Source organism: Triplophysa rosa, linkage group LG22, assembly GCF_024868665.1.
Source record: "Triplophysa rosa linkage group LG22, Trosa_1v2, whole genome shotgun sequence".
Lineage (NCBI taxonomy): Eukaryota > Metazoa > Chordata > Actinopteri > Cypriniformes > Nemacheilidae > Triplophysa > Triplophysa rosa.
Genome location: NC_079911.1, coordinates 2,236,074 through 2,257,382, shown reverse-complemented (window position 1 = coordinate 2,257,382; position 21,309 = coordinate 2,236,074). Strand labels below are relative to the sequence as shown.

At 38.8% G+C, this 21,309-nt stretch overlaps 1 protein-coding gene across 5 annotated transcripts in view; it reads right to left on the bottom strand.

Annotated features, from left to right (window-relative positions):
- The window catches only part of pam (peptidylglycine alpha-amidating monooxygenase), a 47,729-nt gene extending 27,280 nt beyond the window's left edge, over positions 1-20,449 (bottom strand). For 2 of the 5 annotated variants that reach the window (XM_057320859.1, XM_057320863.1), the window contains exons 1-13: positions 17,602-17,721; positions 12,265-12,699; positions 11,115-11,235; positions 9,423-9,480; positions 7,215-7,302; positions 4,825-4,916; positions 4,576-4,659; positions 4,329-4,377; positions 4,118-4,185; positions 2,787-2,867; positions 2,404-2,480; positions 1,715-1,818; positions 499-695 (exon numbers count right to left, since the gene is read on the bottom strand). In XM_057320859.1, the coding sequence (XP_057176842.1) occupies positions 499-695; positions 1,715-1,818; positions 2,404-2,480; positions 2,787-2,867; positions 4,118-4,185; positions 4,329-4,377; positions 4,576-4,659; positions 4,825-4,916; positions 7,215-7,302; positions 9,423-9,480; positions 11,115-11,235; positions 12,265-12,350 (1,105 nt within the window). In that variant the 5' untranslated portion in view covers positions 12,351-12,699; positions 17,602-17,721. Of the gene's footprint in view, positions 1-498; positions 696-1,714; positions 1,819-2,403; positions 2,481-2,786; positions 2,868-4,117; positions 4,186-4,328; positions 4,378-4,575; positions 4,660-4,824; positions 4,917-7,214; positions 7,303-9,422; positions 9,481-11,114; positions 11,236-12,264; positions 12,700-17,601; positions 17,722-20,355 lie in introns of those variants that run through there. The other 3 variants (XM_057320861.1, XM_057320862.1, XM_057320860.1) reach the window with 3 other exon arrangements.
- Positions 20,450-21,309: the final 860 nt, after the last annotated feature.

Genomic DNA, 21,309 nt, shown 5'->3' with positions numbered 1-21,309 from the left:
AACTAACAACTACCTTACTAACTATTAATAAGCAACAAATTAAGAGTTTATTGGGGAAAAAGTCTTAGTTAATGGTTTGTTAATAGCAGGAATTGCCCCCTATTCTGAAGTGTGACCGAAATATTTATTTATATTTACCAATAATTGAAATTATATTTAAACGTTTATTCATTTTTAAATTGTATAGTTTTCTTAAATGTATGCATGTATGCGTTTATAAATACAAAATTAATATGCACAGTACACAGAAATATATTATGTAAACACAAACTTATATTATGGATGCGATTAATCGTTTCTTAAAATTATACATGAATGCGTGTGTATTTATAAATACATAATTGTTATACACAGTACACACACAAATATTATGCAAAAACTTTTATATTGCATATGATTAGTCATGATTAAATAAAAAAACGACTTAAATGGTGAACTACCAAATGTGGTTGCATCACATAGTGTGTATGCAGAAAAAGGTCTGTTTTTGGACGGTACCTTCATGAGGAACTGACTTGTGCATCATGGACATCATGTTGTCTGGACTGACAGAAATAGGAACGTTTGCTTCAGGAGGAATTTTCTGGAACAGCTCACTACTGCCGTGGTCCATGCAGTCCATGTAAGGCGCAGCATGTGTGTTGTCCATGTAGTACATGATGTAAAAGTTACACATCTCATCATTAGAGGTGCCGCTGAAAGAGAAGACAACCAACATTAACAACCAACAAACATCATCTCGGCACACCAACAGACCACCACTAGCGGAGGTGGTGTGTGCTGTGCTCTAACACTGTCCCTGTAGTTTTCAATGTTAGTTATTTTATTGTTTTGTATTAGTTTAGTTCAGTTTACAACTTTTTGATCCCCAAGAGGCAATGAGGAATAGGGGTGCGCACACACAAAATATCATTAAACATAACCCAAAACTGAAGACCAGACAAACAATTTAGTGCAACAAATAGGACAAAGTTACAGTAAAGATTCACAGTTTTGAACATGAACATGATAAGCCTTTTTGTCTAAAACTCAGGTGCTTCACACCAGGTGATAGAGTTATATAATGAGAAGACGTCATGTTGATCTGAGCTTGTAAACATTGAGGACTTTCTTTCAAAGCCACGAACTGTGAAGTTTTTTTTGTTTCCATGGCAACCAATCTAATGATCACATTCATATCTAGTGGACCAGTGTGTGTGTGTGGGGGGGGGTGGTCACTTTCTGGAAGATGCGTCAATGCATACAATATGATGTACTCTCCCTATCACCATGGTAACAGGAATAATGAACTGCACGTAGACACCCACCCACAGTCACGGTCAAATATGAAGAATCACAGTGACAATAGAGAGCAGGCCTATCCTGTGTGTTTAACCAGACTTAAACATCAAAGAGAGAACAGCTCTGAAGTACACGCTTTGTGGATATGCATTTTCAAACGGCAAATCATGCAGAGAGAGAAGAAAAGATGCTGCAAAAGTCAAAAGCACGCACACACTTGCATCAGTCAGTCAACACACTTACTGCCTCAGTTACTCTACATGAGGATGAATGAAACAAAAACAAAAGGTGAAATCTCTCTTAGCTAGACATGCACTAAAATATTGGCATCACAGTTACACATTTTAAAACACATACTGTATTAATACATATTAAGCTGCATCATAAACGGTACAATACCATAATATTATCATCAACAAAAACAAAGACTTACCCTATACGTGTCTTTGTGGTTCGTCCTTCTCCTGTAAAGACACAACGGGCAGCAAGTGTGTCTCCAGCTTTAACATCAATGGCATTGGCCGCTGGATAAAAAGCCTGAAAACAAGTAAACCTAGTTTTATTTCTATCGCATTATCTTTCAAAAGACACAAAAACACAAGATCAGATCCACACAGAATCTGTCTGGAGCTTTTCAACATCCATCTCATACACACATGCCTGCACTTGCATTTCTGGGGCCCTAAAAAGATTTACAAAAAAATGAGTAGGTTTTATTTGACTAAATAATACATCATATTTTCAGGAACTGAATAAAAGACATACAAGTGTACTATTGAACTAAATTTGGGTTGTTATATTTTCTAGGAATTTTTTTTTTAACAATATGGTTCAATATTGTAACACTGCAGTAGTAGGTATTGCATTCATGATCAATGTTAATTTGTATTTATACATTTTATTATCATTTATCCTAAAAATCCATAACAAAAATGAATCCAATCCAGATATGAGGGGAAAATAAATAACCAACAAGTGGCTTGTGGGGGTACAAACTATTTTGTTAACTCAAATTCTGTTTTGAAATTCTTTATTGTTTTAAATGTATATGCGGCATGGATCCAAACTAATCCCTCTCGATGTACTAAACCTTCTTCTAACATGCATTTATTAAGGATGTACCTGTGGCAGCAGTGGAGACTGTCGTCCAATCTGTGTCCACTGTCCATTTCGAACCCTGTACCCACTGACAACCTTACCTGAAAATCAAAACTCACAACATTAATCATGCTCTGATAAAAGGAATGTGCCAAGACTGAAAATGACTTCACTCTTTTCTATACAGTGAACATCTGTGAACGACTCATATCGTTTTAACAAAACTCTCCTATAGTCAAAATGATGGCCGCTGTTCACTGCTTTTGTAAAGAAGGACATTTTTTATTTTGAAGAAAGAGTACTTCTTGTACTTCTTTAGAACAACACCTGTCTGACAAAATAATAACTTCAAATACAATTTTGGGTGAACCTCCTTTTAAAACAATGAAATAAATGCAGTGACTCACCAAGGCTGTGTGTGTGTGTCCTGAAGGCAAACGGATACATGGGGAACGATGAGTATGCGCAAGCAATGTCTGCATTAGTAACTGAAAAAAAAAAACATGAAATATCAATATAATCTTTCAAACATGTGAAAAAATGTAAGGCTACTGACTTTTACGCAACTGGCAATGTCAAGAAAATGTAATGCTAATGCCATCAGTAGGTTTTATTAATCAACTAACTCCTATTAACTAAATAAGATCTCAGTGTGGTTACATTCTCAGGCTTCTTACCTAAATCTACTGTCTGAACATTATTAAAGGGGCTATTCCACCGGTAAATCAAAATTTCCCCATGTTTTTCCGGCAAGTGAAGCAGGCGTGTCGTAAATTCCAGTGACGACAGTGGCATTTTTCGTTTTGATCCAATAGGATACCATCACCTCTGCGCGGAAGCTTTCGTCACTCTCGTTTGCCAGAAAAACAAGCCTGAGGTTCATGTGCAGTCGAGGGATAACGGAAGCTAGACATCAACGTTAATAGCGCTCTCAATATGGACATTTCTCTTAAACAAACGCATCGATTCGCTTCAGAAGACCTTTTTTAAGACCACAGAGCCGTGTCGAGCAGTTCTTTGATCGATGGATGCACTTTTTGGAGCTTCAAAAAGTCTACGCCCATTCACTCCCATTATACCGCTTGGAAGTAAAATGATACGTGGTATTATAACTTCGAATGCTTTATTCTTCAAGAAGAAAACCATATTCAGTTAGGATGCCTTGAGGGTGAGTAAAATATGGGGATTTGATTGGCCGGTGAAATATCCCTTTAAAAAGTACAACACTGAAATCACAAAAAGAAGCCCACAAGCAAAGACAGGAGAATTCTCATTATAAAGAAGAAAAGTAATGAAGACTGTTCCAGAGGCGGGTGTAGACGTGTCAGTAACCACTGGCCTCACAAGTCTTTATGAACAGAAACACAGAGGCTGCACTGCAAGATGCAAACCACTGATTGGCAAAAAGCAAGATGAACAAAAGAATCTAACTGGGATACAAGCTTGCATTATTCTCATCTTTAAAGGCAAAATCTGGCAAATACCGCCTGGCCAAATCGTTCCCCCAATCAAAACCCAACTGAGCTGTTTGAATGCCATTCATATGCACCCAAAACAAGGAGGAACTGAAGATGGCAGTCTGTCAGAGCACGTGAAAAAAATACATCTTTAAACTAAAATGTATGATATTTGTGATTGATAAAAAACTAAAACTGTGGAGCATTGAGGAAAATTAAGGATAATCTGCTCAAACATTATGGAGGGGCGTCAGTATCAGTGTGTTGACAGACATTCATACCTTTCTTTCCTGGAGGGATAACAGTGTCCACAGACATCATCAGATACATGCCAGCAATAAAGGGCTGTCTGCAGAGAAGACACAACATTCATCTCAGTTGAAGGTTTTTTAGTATCCGGTTCTGAGAATATGTCTGACATAAAATGGGCATTTGCTTTGATATTTTATCTAATGCACTCAAACTATGTCAGATCTGGTTGAAAAAACTTACGGTTTGGAAGTCATTTTTAAAGTAAGTCCTGAGCAGTCTTTATGATGATCTACAATAATACAAGACATGACACATCAGTTAAGAATAAAACACATACTCAAAAACACATCAGTCAGGAATAATAGTCAAATACAGTTAAAAACTGTATAATTTCATTTATTTCATCAATTCAATAACACCCCTAAACTGTCACCAAAGCAATTCTTAGAGACTTAGTAAGCAGATGCAGGTCTTTACAGGTGCTCACCTCTAAAACTACCGACATCACCATAGTGAATTTGCAGCACAAAGTAGGTTATCCTGGAATCGGCTCCAACTTTATATCCAACATCTGAAAAAAAAGAGCGCCTTTATTGTTTCTACTCTTTTCAACTGATGACCAATTACAATAACACAGGTTAAAATCATAAAGTAAAATAATCTGACAGCCTAAATGTGAAGCATTTTCTAACAGACATGAACAAACAGAAAGAGAGAGATGATGAAGAGGAAGCACCTTTGGGTAGTTTGGTTGGAGGGGCGTTTCTGGCCCAAGCGTACATGATCTTGGCCTGATCCTGACACGTCCCCAGCTCTTTCCCACAATCCCTGAGTGATTGAACACACAACAGTCATTACAAACACTAATGCGTTTATGTGCAGATAACCAAACCAAATAACCAAATACAGCAAAAGCATTATGATTTCAACAGCTTTAATGTTTCTCAACTGGTGGGTCGCAAGACCGTTCTAAGTGGGTCGCGGAGTGTACAGTCTAAAAAACAACAACAACCACAAAAAACAACGCAATTCTAAATGTTTTTCTGCATTACACTTAAAAACACTTCATTCCTACGACTAAAAAGTCACTTGTTGATTGGTTTACGCGTTTTTGTGCTTGGATGCACAAGCAAGCACCGTGAGTGCGGATGATGCACGTATTTTTATACTGGCCACGTTTTCTGAAGTCTCTGTCTTCCACAAATATAACTTATGAGTGTGAGCAACGGGAGATGGTGAGAAAGTAGCTCATCCTGTGTTTTCCAAGCGTTTTAGATGTTAATGGCCCCTAAACACCTTCCACAAGCATTTCTTAATTTCTTCCAAAAAGTGGTGGGGACATGTCCCACCCGCAAATTACGCCTATGGTTCATGTTAGTATTATGTATTCACCATGGTAACTCTTGTTTCCATAACCCCAAAATGCCATGTTGTTTTCGCTTTGTTTTATTTTGTATTTGTTTATATTACGGTGGTGGCTCATACCAACATCATTTTATTATAAAACTAGTGAGGGACTACTATTTAAAAGCCTTAACCTTAACTTATAGGATGTTTATTCATCAGTATTAGTCAAATAAGTCACTAACCTCTGAGCTTTACATTTACATTTATGCACTTGGCAGACGCTTTTATCCAAAGCATTGCATTATACTATATATTTGTTTCTAAGCTTTTCTGTAACTCAGTGGTTAGAGCATGGTGTTAGCAACGCCAAGGTCATGGGTTCGATCCCAGGGATTGCACATACTTAGAAACAAATGTATAGTATAATGCAATGTAAGCCAAAAAAATCCTAAATGGGTGGCGGCTTTCGCATAATTGATGATTTAGGGTGGGCCCAGGCATGAAGGTATACAAAATATTCCTTAACATTCACTATATTAGAATGATTTGCGAATCCAACACATTATTTTTGGGTAACACTTTAGTATAAGGACCAATTCTCACTGTTAACTAGTTGCTTATTAGCATGCCTATTATTAGCATATTGGCTGTTTATTAGTACTTATAAAGCACATATTCTGCATGACCATATTCTACTTCCCTAATCCTACCCAATACCTAAACCTAACAACTACCTTACTAACTATTAATAAGCAACAAATTAAGAGTTAACTAAGCAAAAGTCGTAGTTAATAGTTTACTAAAACAGAGAACTGGACCTTAAAATAAAATGTGACCTTTTTTGTTTAGGTTACTTCCAAAATAAGTATGGTTAAATGATTCATAACGTCTAAAAAATCATCAGAACCAGAGCTAAAAATCGCATTGTTTAGTCACGACTTAATGCATCGTTCTAATTCCTAGAGGCTAAAGCCGTGGCTGACTTAGCTCAATTTATTGGATTTGGGTTTGAAATGTCTGGCCTACTTTCACACCCCCTGCTGAACCCCAGAGCCTCAGAAACCTCACAGCTCTCACACTACAAATGTCTAATGACATCTGCGCTGGAGACGCCCTGCAGTGTAGGGATGATGAATTATTGATAAGACCTGAGAACTGAAAAATAAAGAGGCAGGGGGATACAGCATGAAGCGAGTCCGCGGTAAAATAAACGTACAGTGTCCCTATAAAAATTCAAGATTAATTTGGTGTCTTACCACGGTGCCTATGGAAGCTGAAGAATAAATGAGAAACCCAACATCTTCCCTTTTGTCAGTGTGGATGCTGTTGTCAAGGCATGAATCGTTGCCATAGTAACAGGTTTATTAGTGTGTCTCTTTCTCTTTTGGGGAATTCTATGCTTGTTTTGGTAACAGTGCAGCAGTGTCACAGTTAAGTCCAACCTGACCTTTACACCGAACTCTAAAACACATTCCCTCAATTTGTATTCATTCAACCCTGCTAAAAAAACAAGAAAAACTGAACTTCTACTGGTTTAGCAAATTGAAACTGAACTGAGTTTTAATAGACATTATTAGGGTCTCTGGGGTTTTGAAAACAGTAACACAGTCAAAATTTTGTAAATCTAAGAATGGCAAGAACAATGATTCTTTTCCAAGACAGAATTCTCAACCAAATATCAATGTTTTGATACCACTCAGAGTTTACACTTTCTGGGAAAATGAAGCGACAAATGAAGCTGGGATAGCAAAAAGTACTTTAACATCAAATGTGACTCACCAGTAGCCTTTGGTGGCATAAGGTTTTTTGCAGCCATATAACAGCATGTGGTGGGCAGTGTCCATACTGGCATGCGGCACAAAGTCCACTGAAAAGAGCAAGAAAGTCTGAAGTAATATCTTTAGTCAGTGACACAATCCAGATTTGATTGAGAATGAAGTGAAGTACTACCGCACTGTATTACTGCACATATAACAAACCCAAACAAACAAAAAAGTTCTACAGAAGCTTACATCACTTGCTTCATTTTGATCAATACAGCTTTGATGCACAAACAGGAATGGAAACATTGCATAAAGCATCAAGAATACCAAGGAATGTAAATGAGGAATGTAATTTCCTAGTATTAAAGAACAAACATTAAAGGGCGGTTTCCCGGACAGGGCTTAAGCCTAGTCCCAGACTAACTTAAATGTTAAAAGTGTCGAAAACAACTTGCACTGACATATCTTAAAATATATCAGTGTGATTGTTTTGTCTCAAGATGCCCACCAGATGTTTTTTTGTAAAGTATGATTTTAAAAAGGACTTAAATATCCTAATTTAACCAAGGCCTAGTCCTGTCTTAAACGAATCCCTGTCCGGGAAACCGCCCCTAAATGTTTTATTAACAAGCTTTATGAGATTGGAATAATACCACACAAATCATACTTGTATAGGGATACTTTTTTATATTTAATATGGCAAACATAGTAGTATTTCTGACCACAAAGGCATCTGTTAATTTATGAAGGTTTCATCAAAATGATGGCACAACTGAGGTCAAATAACCTTGTGATTATTTAAAGGGGAGGTGCAACGGTGTGTCATGCATTCTGTCTTCTTTACAATGTTAAACGTGCAGTCTTCTCGTGCTTAACATGGTCAACTTGTCAAAAAACGAGTTGGGCGTATTACGTAGTATTTCTGTGCTCGATACACCCCCCCAGCGATCGTACAGGTTTCGGAAAGTTTTTTTCGAACATATAAAACTGTTTCATAACAATTTTTCTTAGTCCCTTATTGGACAATTCTCCCGGAAAAGCACGCAGCAAGGAGAGCAGGAGAAGGAGCATGCGCAGACGTCACTTTCACTTGTGTGCAGGAGAGAGTGAGAGAGCACACATTCGCGAAGTTCAGGTGTTTGTTTGTTCACTGCATTTGGGTGATGAATGTTATATAAAAGGTGGATATAACGCTGGATTTGGAGATCGTTTGAAACTGATATATGAAAGTGAAAGTGACCTATTTGTAAGGTATGGTGACCCATACCCGAAATGTGATTTAACCCCTCCAGAGAGTAGTGAACACACGCACAGCAAGTCGTGAACACACGTACACCCGGAGCAGTGGGCAGCTATCACTGCAGCACCCGGGGAGCAAGTAGGGGTAGGGTGCCTTGCTCAAGGGCACCTCAGTCGTTACCCGTCGGCCCTGAGAATCGAACCTGCAACCTTCTGGTCACGAGTCCGACTCTCTAACCACTAGGCCCACGAGATATGGAGCCGTCCCAACGCTAAAAGATGCCGGACATGAATCGCATGCGGTGAGTGAAACTGATGTCTGTGTTTTGTTGGCAATAGGTGCACACGTGCTTTAGTTCAGCCTACCCCTCCCCCTGCACGAGCCGTATGCTTTCGGAAATAATCGTACAGCTGTATCTATCTTTTATAAATGTGATAAAACTAAATACTCTTCGAAGATACGAAGTATGCAATACTACTCTATAGGTACTCAAGATTAATATGAGATTGGCAGAAACCGCGTGTTAGGGCAGCTTTAACATTTTTTACGTTTTGATTTTTTGAACATTCTGATTATCAGATTACATCACTTCTTCCATTACTAATCCTGTTTCTCACAAAAAAGCTTCTCACACAGACTGACAGAAGTGTCCAATACAACTGATTAACATGCATTTTTTGACTGTGAGTGTTGGGAGAAGACTGTGGGCGGTCGGTCAGTAAATATCACTTTGTTTGAGCTCGACAAACATTCTGTCCATATGAGCCGTGACAAGGCCATGTTTCAATATCAAGGCTGGGATGAGTGTGTTTGAGCAAACAAAGGCCTGTGACATTAAACAGAAACTCAAAATGAGGATTAGATCTGTAAAACTACTATGAGCTTGATCAGAATAAGCACTTTTTTTAATGAATTTCAAAAGACTGAATATTTATTGGGATCATGTTATAAAATATAAAATACAATTCTATTTTCTCTACTCACCTATATATGCGTCCCGTGATGTGGGGACAGGAACAGCCATACAGAAATAGCTGTCAGACTGTCAGAAAAACAATACATGTATTAGAAAGTTTCTGTCACAGATAGGCATCTCATTCAGACGATTTACAAAACAGCAAAATAGTACTTATGATTATTGTTTATTATTTAGAAAACATCACGTATTCCTTTATTAGGGGTTTTAGTGTGGAGTGTAAGATAAGATATTTTTATCATTAGGGCAGAGCTGTACTTTTTGCTCATAGGACTGGTGCATCAGAGGCTGAAGGTTAAGTGTTTTAGCACAGGCCACAAAACTGCAGCCCGAGTATAAAACATCTATTAGCATCTCTAAAACCAGTGCAGTTCACCATTTACACAGGCAAAAGACAAACAGAACACACCCCAAAAAAGACAAGAAATGCATTTTAATAGGTCGAACGCATTGTTATTCATCTTTTAATGACGACATGAAACGGAAGTTGTGATTCTGTTTTCTTCAAATGATGACGTATATCTTAAGTGTGATGTTATGTTATGGAATAAGAAAAATGTAGGACAGGCTTAATTTCATTCTTTGGGATTTTATTGGATTGTTGGAAGCCTCTCCATTGGATGGTCAATATAGATTTTGATTAAAGATTATGAAGGCACATGAATAAAAAAATGACCTGCACAGACAAATCATTTATAATAAACACAGCAATATTCCATAACTATGTCATTTTTGATTTGGAGGAAAAAATTTAGGAAGCCAGACTGATAATTCCTATTTTGCTGGATTAGACCCTATTTCGAATAAGGAGCTAATTTTGTCCCTCCAAAAGGTGTTCCAGAACTACAAAAACATTTTCCGGGTGCAAAAGCCCTAATGGAGTCGCAAACAATGGATCAGCACATGCTCCAAAGGAAAACACTATGAATGCATCCCTGGTTCATACATCTTTTGAAAAACAACAGAAAGTGGACAATGGTTTTGTTTTAGTGCCTTTAAAAAGGAAACAATCCAAGAACAAAGTGTTCTCATCTCGCTTGGAAGGAAAACAACACATGCTTCAGTGAATAGCCCCATGTACTCAAAACAGTGTTAATGCACTGCCATCCATTACAAACAACTATTTGTGTTCTACACACATGTCAGAATTTTCATTTTGTTAATTTTTCCTGCAAGTTATTGTCTGATCAATGATGCAAGTCCTGATTTCTTCAGCGAGGTATCATATATCAGCATTCCCTACAGCAAAGATGAATCACATGGCTATGACTCACAGACCTGAGCTGAGAACAAGAATAGAACCCCCCCCACACACACACACAATCCCAATCACACATATGCTGGAGGAACGGCCCTTTCTCTGTTATTGTTATAAACATCTTCATTAGGCTGGACAGCTTCTCTTTTTCTCCAGGGTGACAGGGGTCAGTGCCCTCCAGAAACCAGTATCAGTCATGTGACCAATAAGGTTCCATCTGTAACAGCGTGTGTGGTGCTAATGCATTACAGCAGATCAATAGAGAAGAGATGCAGTCCAGATCTCAGCCAGGCAGAAACCCCACATCAATACCATGACGTGAAAAATTACAACTTTGAACACCACAAATACACAAAACATTATAAATAATAAATCCATGTAGCATGGGTTCAGAGATGATACTTAAGTACTAAATACCCAAAGAGACATAAAGAGCTCTAACCTCAGTTGGAGTCACCCCTGGTAGGCGAATATCCAGGGAAAAATTGTAAGGATTGGAGAGGACCAAAGGCTCTCTGACATTGGAGCAGTCATTTGGGTCTGACCAGGCATTGTCCTGAAACCTATTAACAGAAAACAAAAACTTTTTGGTGGGATCTGCATGGAGTATTTTTTACATCTCAATAACGCAGACTTTCTAGAGATACATCAAACCTTTGCTGAACTCCGATTTGTATTTAGTCAGACCATGCATACTGTATATTTAAACATATTGTCTCTAAAAACTATTTAACTTCTTACTTTCTGTAACATTTAAAATGTGAAACATAACGTAATCATATTGAACAGAGCACTTCAAACTAATGCAACTCTTAAAATCCTTGTGAACCGGAAGTTGCGTTCGTTTTTAATTCCGTATTTTGACGCATTTCCGAGTAAAATAGAATTTTGAGTGAGTAAAATAGTGGGCGTGGCTTTCGTCTTTCTCTGCGAATTGATTGGAAGAATTAAAACAGCCGTTGCATTTTGTAATGGAACTGGCAGCAGACTGACAGTTGAAGGGGAGGAGTTAACGGATGCTCCGCCCAAGCCGTCTTACGTCATTTAAGATGGATAGTCATTACAGGACGGAAGTGCATTTTCAGATTTTAAATAAAGTTTATGAGGGCACAAGATTTTTAAAAAGAGAATGACCCACATTGATAAACTATTTACAATACACGCTGCAATATTTCATGAAAAAATAAGCATTGTAATTTTTTATTTCACTGGGACTTTAAAGGTCATTCGGTCATTCACTGGGACTTTAAAGGTCATTTTGTAACTCACTGTCATCCAATTTTAAATTCATACGACTTCCCGTGAGTGTTTTCAATGCCATTATGCCTTCTTTTAAAATGGCATTTCAAGACAAGTTTGAACCAGTGGCATCACACAAGAACTAGCTGCTTTTCAAACATGGCGCAACATGTCTCAAGATGTTATTTTAAATGAACATGAAACAGGATGCAGAAAGGAACATAACAAGTCTGTTTTCTTAACAGAACTCTGAAAAGTAATTCTTATAATTCAAGTATGAAACTGTACTAAAACTGTAAAGTATCTAATGACGCATTTAACAAAACTTTACATATCTGTTAAAAATGTGTCACCTCTTCACCCTGAAGTTTTCGATATTGTGGCCATGGCTTTGACAGAAAAGCGCCAAGACAAGCAAGCTGCACCCCAGCACAGCCATCCCTGTCTGGATGTTTCAGTACAGAGCGATCAACACCGGAAATGAGCTGAAACAATCACTGCATCAGTTGCTGTCCTGCAAATCCTCAGCAACTCTGGCATCTGGTTCTCCTGCTCCTCGGATTCTCTTCTTCTTCCCTTTATTCCTCCTCCGTCCTTTCAACCGTGTACTCTCTTGATCTGTTCGAAAGTACCACTGAAACAGCCCGCGTCACTTTTGTCTGTGTGCCGAACGACACGAGGGCGGTCCAGATGTAGCGTAACACTGCAGAGAGAGAGAAGGCTCCTCGCTTCCCTCAGGACGGCCAGAGCATGTCACCAATGCAGCATCAGACTTCCATTACAACCTGCTGAAACACCAACCATAGAAATGAGAATAGGCAGATGAAAAAGTCCCCAATGTTCAACTTCCGGAATGACTATGAACTACATCAAATTCTTATAACCCTTCCCAACATTCATGCAATGCATACACAGAGTCTGTAAAGAGGATGAGACTTTGCAGAAGCACGGTAATCCAATCAAAGTGTATTCCCATCACAACACCGTCTGTTTGCCTCCTCTGAGAAACACGGGGTGGACGGCGATGAGCGTTGCTTCATGAAAGATAAATGATGCCATAGCGGCCTGAACTAGACATTTCAGATATTTTCTGTCAGATATCAGGTCATTTGGATGCGACTAGTAGCCGTGAGCAACTGTAAATTTAAATTATGGGATTGTTAATAACATTTCAATGTGATGCTTGTTTATCCTGATGGGGCACCATCACAACACATCTACAAACAGCAACAGCAGCTGAGACGAAACATCAATAAAATCAATGAGATGCAAAAGCAGACGTCGCCATGTCTTATGATAAATCGCGTTCTGTGAAGATAGGTGTTTCATTATGTAAATGATGTGGCCCATTTCAATGGAGAGAAAAACAATTAAGAAGGAGGAATTGGAAGGTTTAACATCATTCAGTATGAACAAGCACTCTGGGAACATGGCTTGTTCTAATGGGTTTGTCGCATCGCACCACGCCACATCCAGTGTGGACAAAATTTAAAATTATAATGAGTTCTATATAGTGCCCCTATCACAAACATAGGAAAGTGTTTTCAATATCCAGTCCAGAACTGCTTCCAGATTGAAAACAAAAAAAAACAAGAGGTGGATGTAGCGAGGAAGGCGGGACGAGAGCCGTGGGGCAGGAAGGCGGGGCCGGTGGCGTGAGTGATAATGAGTATTATCGGCCTTTTACTTCAGTATTATTGTTTGTTTATTTTTTATTTAAGTTTATTGTTAAATGTTCACCGGTTCCCGCCTCCTTCCTTCCGTTTTATTGAGCTTTGCTACATTGGTGCCGAAACCCGGGAGGAAGGAGGGACATGCTGTCGAAGAGCCCTCGCCGCCGTGCGGCCTCGCGGTGCTGCGGAGTTCAGGCAGCGCAGACGAAGGACGTCCGCCAGCAGCTGCCCGAAGCAGTGGTGCCAGAGAGAGAGAGCTCGACGGGGGACGAAGACCTCGCTGCCGTGCTTCTGGGCCGAGGTGGGGTGGCGGCCGTAGAGGAGGGAGCGGAGGAGTTCGGGCCGTTTGCCGTGGGCCGGAGCCTGCTGCTGTCCACCGGGAAAAAGGGGAAGAGCAGGGAACGGACAACTCGCTGCCGGCTGCCCTCGGCCGCCAGGAGACGGAGGAGGATCAGGTCGCCCCGGAGCGTCCCGCACCACCGCATAGCACCGCGAGGAAGAGCCTCTCGGCTGGGCTGAGGACCGAACGACAGCGTGTCAGGGAACCGGACTATTTTTTTTTCCTCTCTCCCCTCTCTCGTCCCTGTCGCTCGGGGTGCTCCCGGCTCCGTTCTCTCGTCTCGTCGGTGCGTACCCCCAGGCACTGGGGCTCTCAAGGAGGGGCCCCCGTGGGGGAGTAAGCACAGGCGCGGTGGTACCCCCCGGCCTGTGAGGGGCGATGGGGGTATGTAGCGAGGAAGGCGGGACGAGAGCCGTGAGGGGCTGCCGGCCTTTTACTTCCGTATTATTGTTTGTTTATTTTTGATTAAAGTTTATTGTTAAAAGTTCACCGGTTCCCGCCTCCTTCCTTCCGTTTTATTGAGCTTTGCTACAGTGGAAGAACACACTTTAACATTCCAGAAAATATAGGTGCACGGATGATACTTTGTTGATGTTGATGGAGATGTGCTATCCCTGCTATTCCTCCTCGACCCTGTTGGATGATCGTGACATGGAGCAGTGCTACCTGGGTGCTCTTATAATTATTCCGGGGAATTTTAACACTCATTGGAGTGTTTTTGAAGCTGCAGTCACAGATCTGTAACATTACACATCGGTGTATTCCAACTAAGACTCATTTAACACACAGCAACATTAAACCGCTGCTTAATATGGCCAAAAAAAACCCAAAATGCCTAAAAGACGCAACTTTGAAATGCTGAAAGACTCTGTAACGAATCAAAAACTTGCTGAAGACCTGCAGATTAAAAAAGTAGTCAAAAAACAGTTGAACACTGTTCACTACACATAACCACAAACACCCCCCCGGCTTCCTCTTGGTTTGGGTGAAAGTTGCTCAGTCAGAATGTTCGACACACCCATGATTTTATAAGAATTATTTCACTTTCATAACATCCGGATCTATTCTTTCACACTCTACATGTCTACCAATGTCTGACAGCAAACTTTATTTATTTAGGCGCCAGATCCACCGAGGCACTTTTACGCGGCTGAAAACTCCACCCGTTATTTTTTTTCTATGATACGCTGAGCGGGAAAATACGGAGCCCGTCTGGTCACCCCTCGGAGAAAGAAAAACAAGACCCGCAAATCCGTGGCCACAGTTTTGTAATTCGTTCCCTCAGTTTAAAAATCCGTACTCACAGATTCTAAAACTGTTCCCACAGTGTAACCGAGAGCACGGATTGTAAACTCGTGGGTACAGTTTATTAATCCGAGAGCACGGTTTTGTACACTGTGGGAACAGTTTTAGAATCTGTGAGTACGGATTTTTAAACTGAGGGAACGAATTACAAAACTGTGGCCACGGATTTGCGGGTCTTGTTTTTTTTCTCCGAGGGGGGTGACCAGACGGGCTCCGCATGAAAAAACACTGAGCGCCGATTAATCGGCACCGATAATGATAATTTGAACTATCGGCTATCGGCAATAATCCCCACCGATAGTTTTTCCTGGTTGCGTTTGATCCAGACGCAGCAGGGAAAGCTCTACTGTGATAAGCAGGTGGAGAGTTCCGAGTATAGTGTAAAACAGCGACCTCTAGAGGTGGAAATAAAACTGACAGCCTGTTTGGTTTGGAGCTATACAGTTTATGGTTTGGAGACGCGAGACCACAGTCTGCACGGAGCGGAATACATCAGATGGGGTTTAAAAGTTTCACAATGACAAGGTAGAGCCAGTTGCAGTAAACATGATGTTAAAAAGTAATTAATTTATTGACTATATGCTGCATTTAATGGGGAACAGCAGTATTTTTGCCCACAGAACTGAGAGCGCGCTAACATTAGTAGCCTATTAACGTTAGCTTAAGAAGTTATAACATGGTGACAAAAATACACGCAGAAATGTTTTCATTTTATTATTGTAACTATGGATAGGCATTTGTGAGTATTGTGCGTGCGCGTGCGAGATCCGCCTCCAAAACAGAAAACAGATGACAGAGACAGCAGGAACGGCTAATGTTAATGACATTCGTTTTAATGTAAACAAACACGCATGTGAACGCGACAGTATATATTGTAAAATGTTACAATAGATCCGTCATTCTGCTAGTTTGGTGCCAAGAATGTTTTAAATTATTAAAATTTTAGAAATTACCTACTTATAATTTTGTTTAAATCATACACTGGAGTTTAATATTTATTAATGTAGTTAATATTTATGTGTTTTATTTAAAAGTACAATACAGTTTAGTGGTTCAAGAAATGTGTTTATTGATGTAAAATACACTTAATTGCTAATTTACTTTGTGTGGGATTTTTTATTTGAAATAAACCATTAAAAAAAAACTATCGGTAATTAATCGTTATCGGTAGGTACTGAACACCAGCAAAATCCAATATCGGTCGACCTCTAAAAAAAACACGCCGTATGCCGGCAGAAACGTCTCGGTGGACACAGCCCCTTACATTCGTAGGCAGGGTCAGTTCAAAACAGAGCTGTTTACACTTGAATCAATCACATTTACAACATAATGTGAACAGTCAATGCAAAAAAAACTGCTCTGAGAAATAAACCAGAATTAAGTTCTTGAACGTTTAAAATTCCAAGAAGATCCTAAGATTCACTTATTTTCACAGAACTCCTCTACCAATAGTTTGCATGAGCGACATAGTGATATTAAAGCCACAAATTGTTCTGAGAACAGTAGGACAAAAAAATCTGTTTTATTTAACATTATGATAAATGCGAGCATGTGAAACAAGATTAACAAGTTCCATTGTTAACGCCAGCAGCAAAGCTACTTCTGCGCCTTTGATGTGATTAACTCACAAATTACTTGAATATTTTCAAGAATTTATTCCATTTAGGACCATATCATGTCATGTTTGACATACTAGACCTCCTTGTCCCACTCAATGTTCTGTGAAGCATACACTGAGAATATCACAGTAACAAAGACTAAAATTGTATAAAAAATAAATGATTGAGTAAGATAACACCACATCTGTAAATCGCTTTTAAAAGTGCGTAGGATAATAACAGTATCATCTTTTGCGTGGTCTGTAGGGGAATGTATCATTTTGGGCTGTATTCATTTATGGCCATTATGAATAAAAAGAAAAGCTTATCATCTCCCTTTCCAGCATTACATTTCGAGGAAATCCGTTCCAAACATCTGCACTCTTCAGATGTTCAAACTCACCATCATACGAGACCACTCAGAGCATCACGACAGCCATATCTATTGATCCCGGCATGCTTTCAAACACACACACCATCGATCATCCTGCAAATATCAATCAGCATCACAATACACTCGCTCAAAACATATTTGCACGGATGCACTCAAGTGAGGGAATCACTTTCTAGACCCTAGACTATTTCCAGCATGCAGTTCATTTGGTTCCACATAAAATGTAAAATAACTACGCATGCGCTGTGGACACAGATAATCACAGAACGCTATATTTACCGTATTAAACTGATAAAAAAAATCACAACAGTGGATGACAGCAGGTGAAAAGACAGATTTGCTAAACCAGAGAACACAGACACATAGAACAAGCTGCCTACCAAAGACGCCGGTCGCATTGATATCTGAAGCGCAGCAGAAAACAGACGATCAGCGTGAGACAACAGGCGAACTGCTTCCACACTGCAGCCTGTGACTCACTCAGAGGAGGAGAGAAAGGGGCGGTCCAGCAAGCTGTTTGACATCATCATCATCACACACAGGACCCGATGAGACGGTAACTATGGAAATGGTTGCACACACCCACAGGCAGTCACCAGTGGTTACCATGGTTACTGCCCCCACGAGTCTCTCTCTTCACATTGATGTATCGTCGTGTTTAACCAGTCGTGAGCTTTTATTCGCAGCAATAAACCATGAAGCATAACGGCTATGATCGCAGTCACCATATAAGAATGGCAATTGTATTAAAAGGTGAGACTCGTTTTATACAAGTTTCTCTGGCTAATATAACAGCAGGACTAGATGGAATATTTTGAAGTGCATACATTAGAAAAAAAGATAAACAAGTACAGTGCGCAGCAGTTCAAGGAGATCACACGATGCATATGATCACAAACAAAGTGTGGTCTCTTAGCGTGTTGAAAGCTACTAATAACATTAAAGCAAATTAAAGCAAAAAAATCACAATAAGCAGTGGGTGATGTATTTGATAGCTCAAACTAGGGCTGTCACGATTATTAAATAATCGTCTCATCGCGATTGTTTAACCTCATCGCGATGGTTTCAGATCATCGCAATTATTGCACATCTCTATAGAAGACACTAGGGGGAGCTGTAGTGCATCTGCATATTGTATATTTTATTGTATATATTGTAACTAAAGCATGGTAATACTTGTAAAATGTACCACCACAACACAATCACTTTAAAAAAAAGCTAAAGCATATACCATAAAAATAACCTGCAGTACAATTTATTATTATTTCAGTGTGAAAACCAGTCTACCAAAATCTCATTAACATAGAAGTAAACTTTTATTGTAGTCTTGCAAGTAAGAAAAAAACAGATTAGAAGCTTTTCTATGACTGATAGCATTTTAATGGGGGCTTCAATTCACTCCTGATCTGATCAATTTACTTAATTTACAAGTATTTGGCGAATGTATTATTGACAGGTAAAAGCCTAAACCTCAAGTATGATGACCCAATTTTTTCCTATGTATTTCCAAGAAAAAGAACATAGTCTTTATATTCAGAACAATATGGTCGTTTCAAAGCTGAATAAAAGATGTGTGAGAATTAAAAATCAAAGCTCTAAAATAGACAATTAATCGTCAGCCAAATTTCATAATTGTGACAGCCCTAGCTCAAACAATTGCAACCAACGGCTCATCAATAAAGATTGAGATTTGTTCAAATAATTGGCCAAAATACTGCATCCCCAGATCATAGTCTACATATATGACTCTACCACACAACATAGATCTCCATCTCAGACAACAGAACACAGTATACGACGATTGTGAATTCAACATCAGTTCTTTTCTCCCCCTCCTATCTTCCTCTCAGCTCACAACACTGTGCAAAACAACACATTCTATCTGGAGAACCACTCTGAAAACTCATGTCTGGTATCATTTGAAATGTACCAGTGTGTCTGATAAATGCCCTTCCTTGGGTCTTTCATTTAAATGCCCGGTTTAATGCAAATTGATTTGATTATGTCTATAGGTGGGGGAAGTGTATTCTGGTCTGGATGTTTAAAAGATCTGGCAACAGGTTTAAGAGGTTGCAGCAGGCAGATGAACCCTATAGTGCTGTGTGTTTCTCTTACACACACTACATATACATTACATTTATGTATTTGGGCTGATGCTTAGGGATAATTCACACTGATTTAACAAACAACTGACATTCTTTATAATGAATTAGTTTGTTGCCATTTGTTGGATCAGTGTGGATTAGCCACATTAACAGTTCACTGAAGCTACTAAACTGGACATGTGCAACTGCAGTAACCTGCAGCGAGACAGCGACATACGAACTATCTTGGGTTTACGCACCCAGAAGCACGTACCAACAATCCTGCATTATGTCATATGTCACTCGTTTGGAAAACTAGACCGGTCTGGATACAGCTACTGAGGGCGATAAACATTGCAGACGCCAGCATTTTATAGACACGTTAAGTTACGTCCTGAAACGAATACATTCAAATAATGTCCCTTGCCAAATGTTTCTTATTATTAAAATGAGCCCGAAAAAAAAAATCAAAAACGGTCCATCGTAAACTATAACAGTAACAATCCGTCATAATTCATAACAGGACAATAACAATAATAAACGTTGATGGTATTTGTTCCTAAGTAGACAGATTGCAGATGTGTTGACTAAAGGCAACCCTAAATTAAAATATTGTTATAGTAATAGTAATCCAAAGCATGATATTTGATACGAAATACATTATATTACACAACAACAAAGCTTTATCTAAAAACCGTTAAGTTATGTCTGTAGCGTTAAATATTATTAATCTTGATGCTTTATAATACAACTAAGTCTTAGTAATTTTCTACATAAAATATGTTAATTGTTCGTAACGGTGTAAACAGATACATGTTTATGCTCAATATTATGTATAAATCTTTAGAAAATTAGTTTCGTGATTAGCCTGCTGTGCTAACTGATGACGTCGTGTGAAGTTCAGTGAACGTCACTGGTTGAATTTAAACCCATAATGTCTATTCTTAAACACTCTTACACTCAAACAATAAGCTTATTTAAAACGTATTTCCTATTTAAGATAACATTAAATCCCCATACAATCTGTCCAGAGAGAGAATTGTTATTTACCTTAATTTGCCCTGCTTGTCTTCTTCCGGTTTGGTGTGTTCAGACCAGTACAATCGATCTCATGGGTAAAACTACAAAGTGACGTCTACTCTCTGTTTACTGGTGATTGGCATGTTATGTGCATATCGCCATCTAGTGGTTTTTGTCTGGTCGATACTGAACATCAAATCCAGTTTTTTTGTGAAAACCGTAAAATATCATTATTATCTTTAACTTGAATAGCCTACTCTACCATTAAACTACTCGTTCAACAGCTCTAGTATAAACACTGATCCACAACCATTTCAGAGTAGCTATAATTAATTATTTTTGTTTTTTCTGTACATTAACCCACAATATCACATTCACACAAACATGAATTCCCTATTATGTGCTGGGGGAAATCATGTGGCCTCCGGATTGAATTCTGTCTATTCTCTTTAATGATGCAGATAATTATTTTAGCACTTTTGTATCATTAAGGGAAAGCTAATTGAAAGTTTAAAAAAATCAGTCACAGGTTAAAAACTCTTTTTCATTTTTTGTTTTAGTGGTTTGAGTGCATATAATGGTAGTCAATGGAGACAGTGTTTGGTTTTGGATTCTTCAAAATATCTGCAGAAAAAAAGAAAGTTATACAGGTTTGGTTTGGATTGACATGAGGGTGAGGAAAATATTTAATACATTTAGATTTTTGGTAAAATCTCATTTTAGCAATGTTGCTGTTTTTTAACCAGGTATGGACAAACTACTCATTTTGCGTACTGATTTTTGCATACAATGTATATAGTACAGTGGCTTGCAAAAGTATTCATCGCCCTTCATTTTATTCACATTTTGTTATGCTGCTGCATTATCTTAAACTACTTTAAATGATTATTTTTTTAAATTAATCTACACTCCATGCACAATAATGACAAAACAAAAAACTGATTTTTGACAGCTTTGCAAATTTATTAAAAATAAAAAACAAAA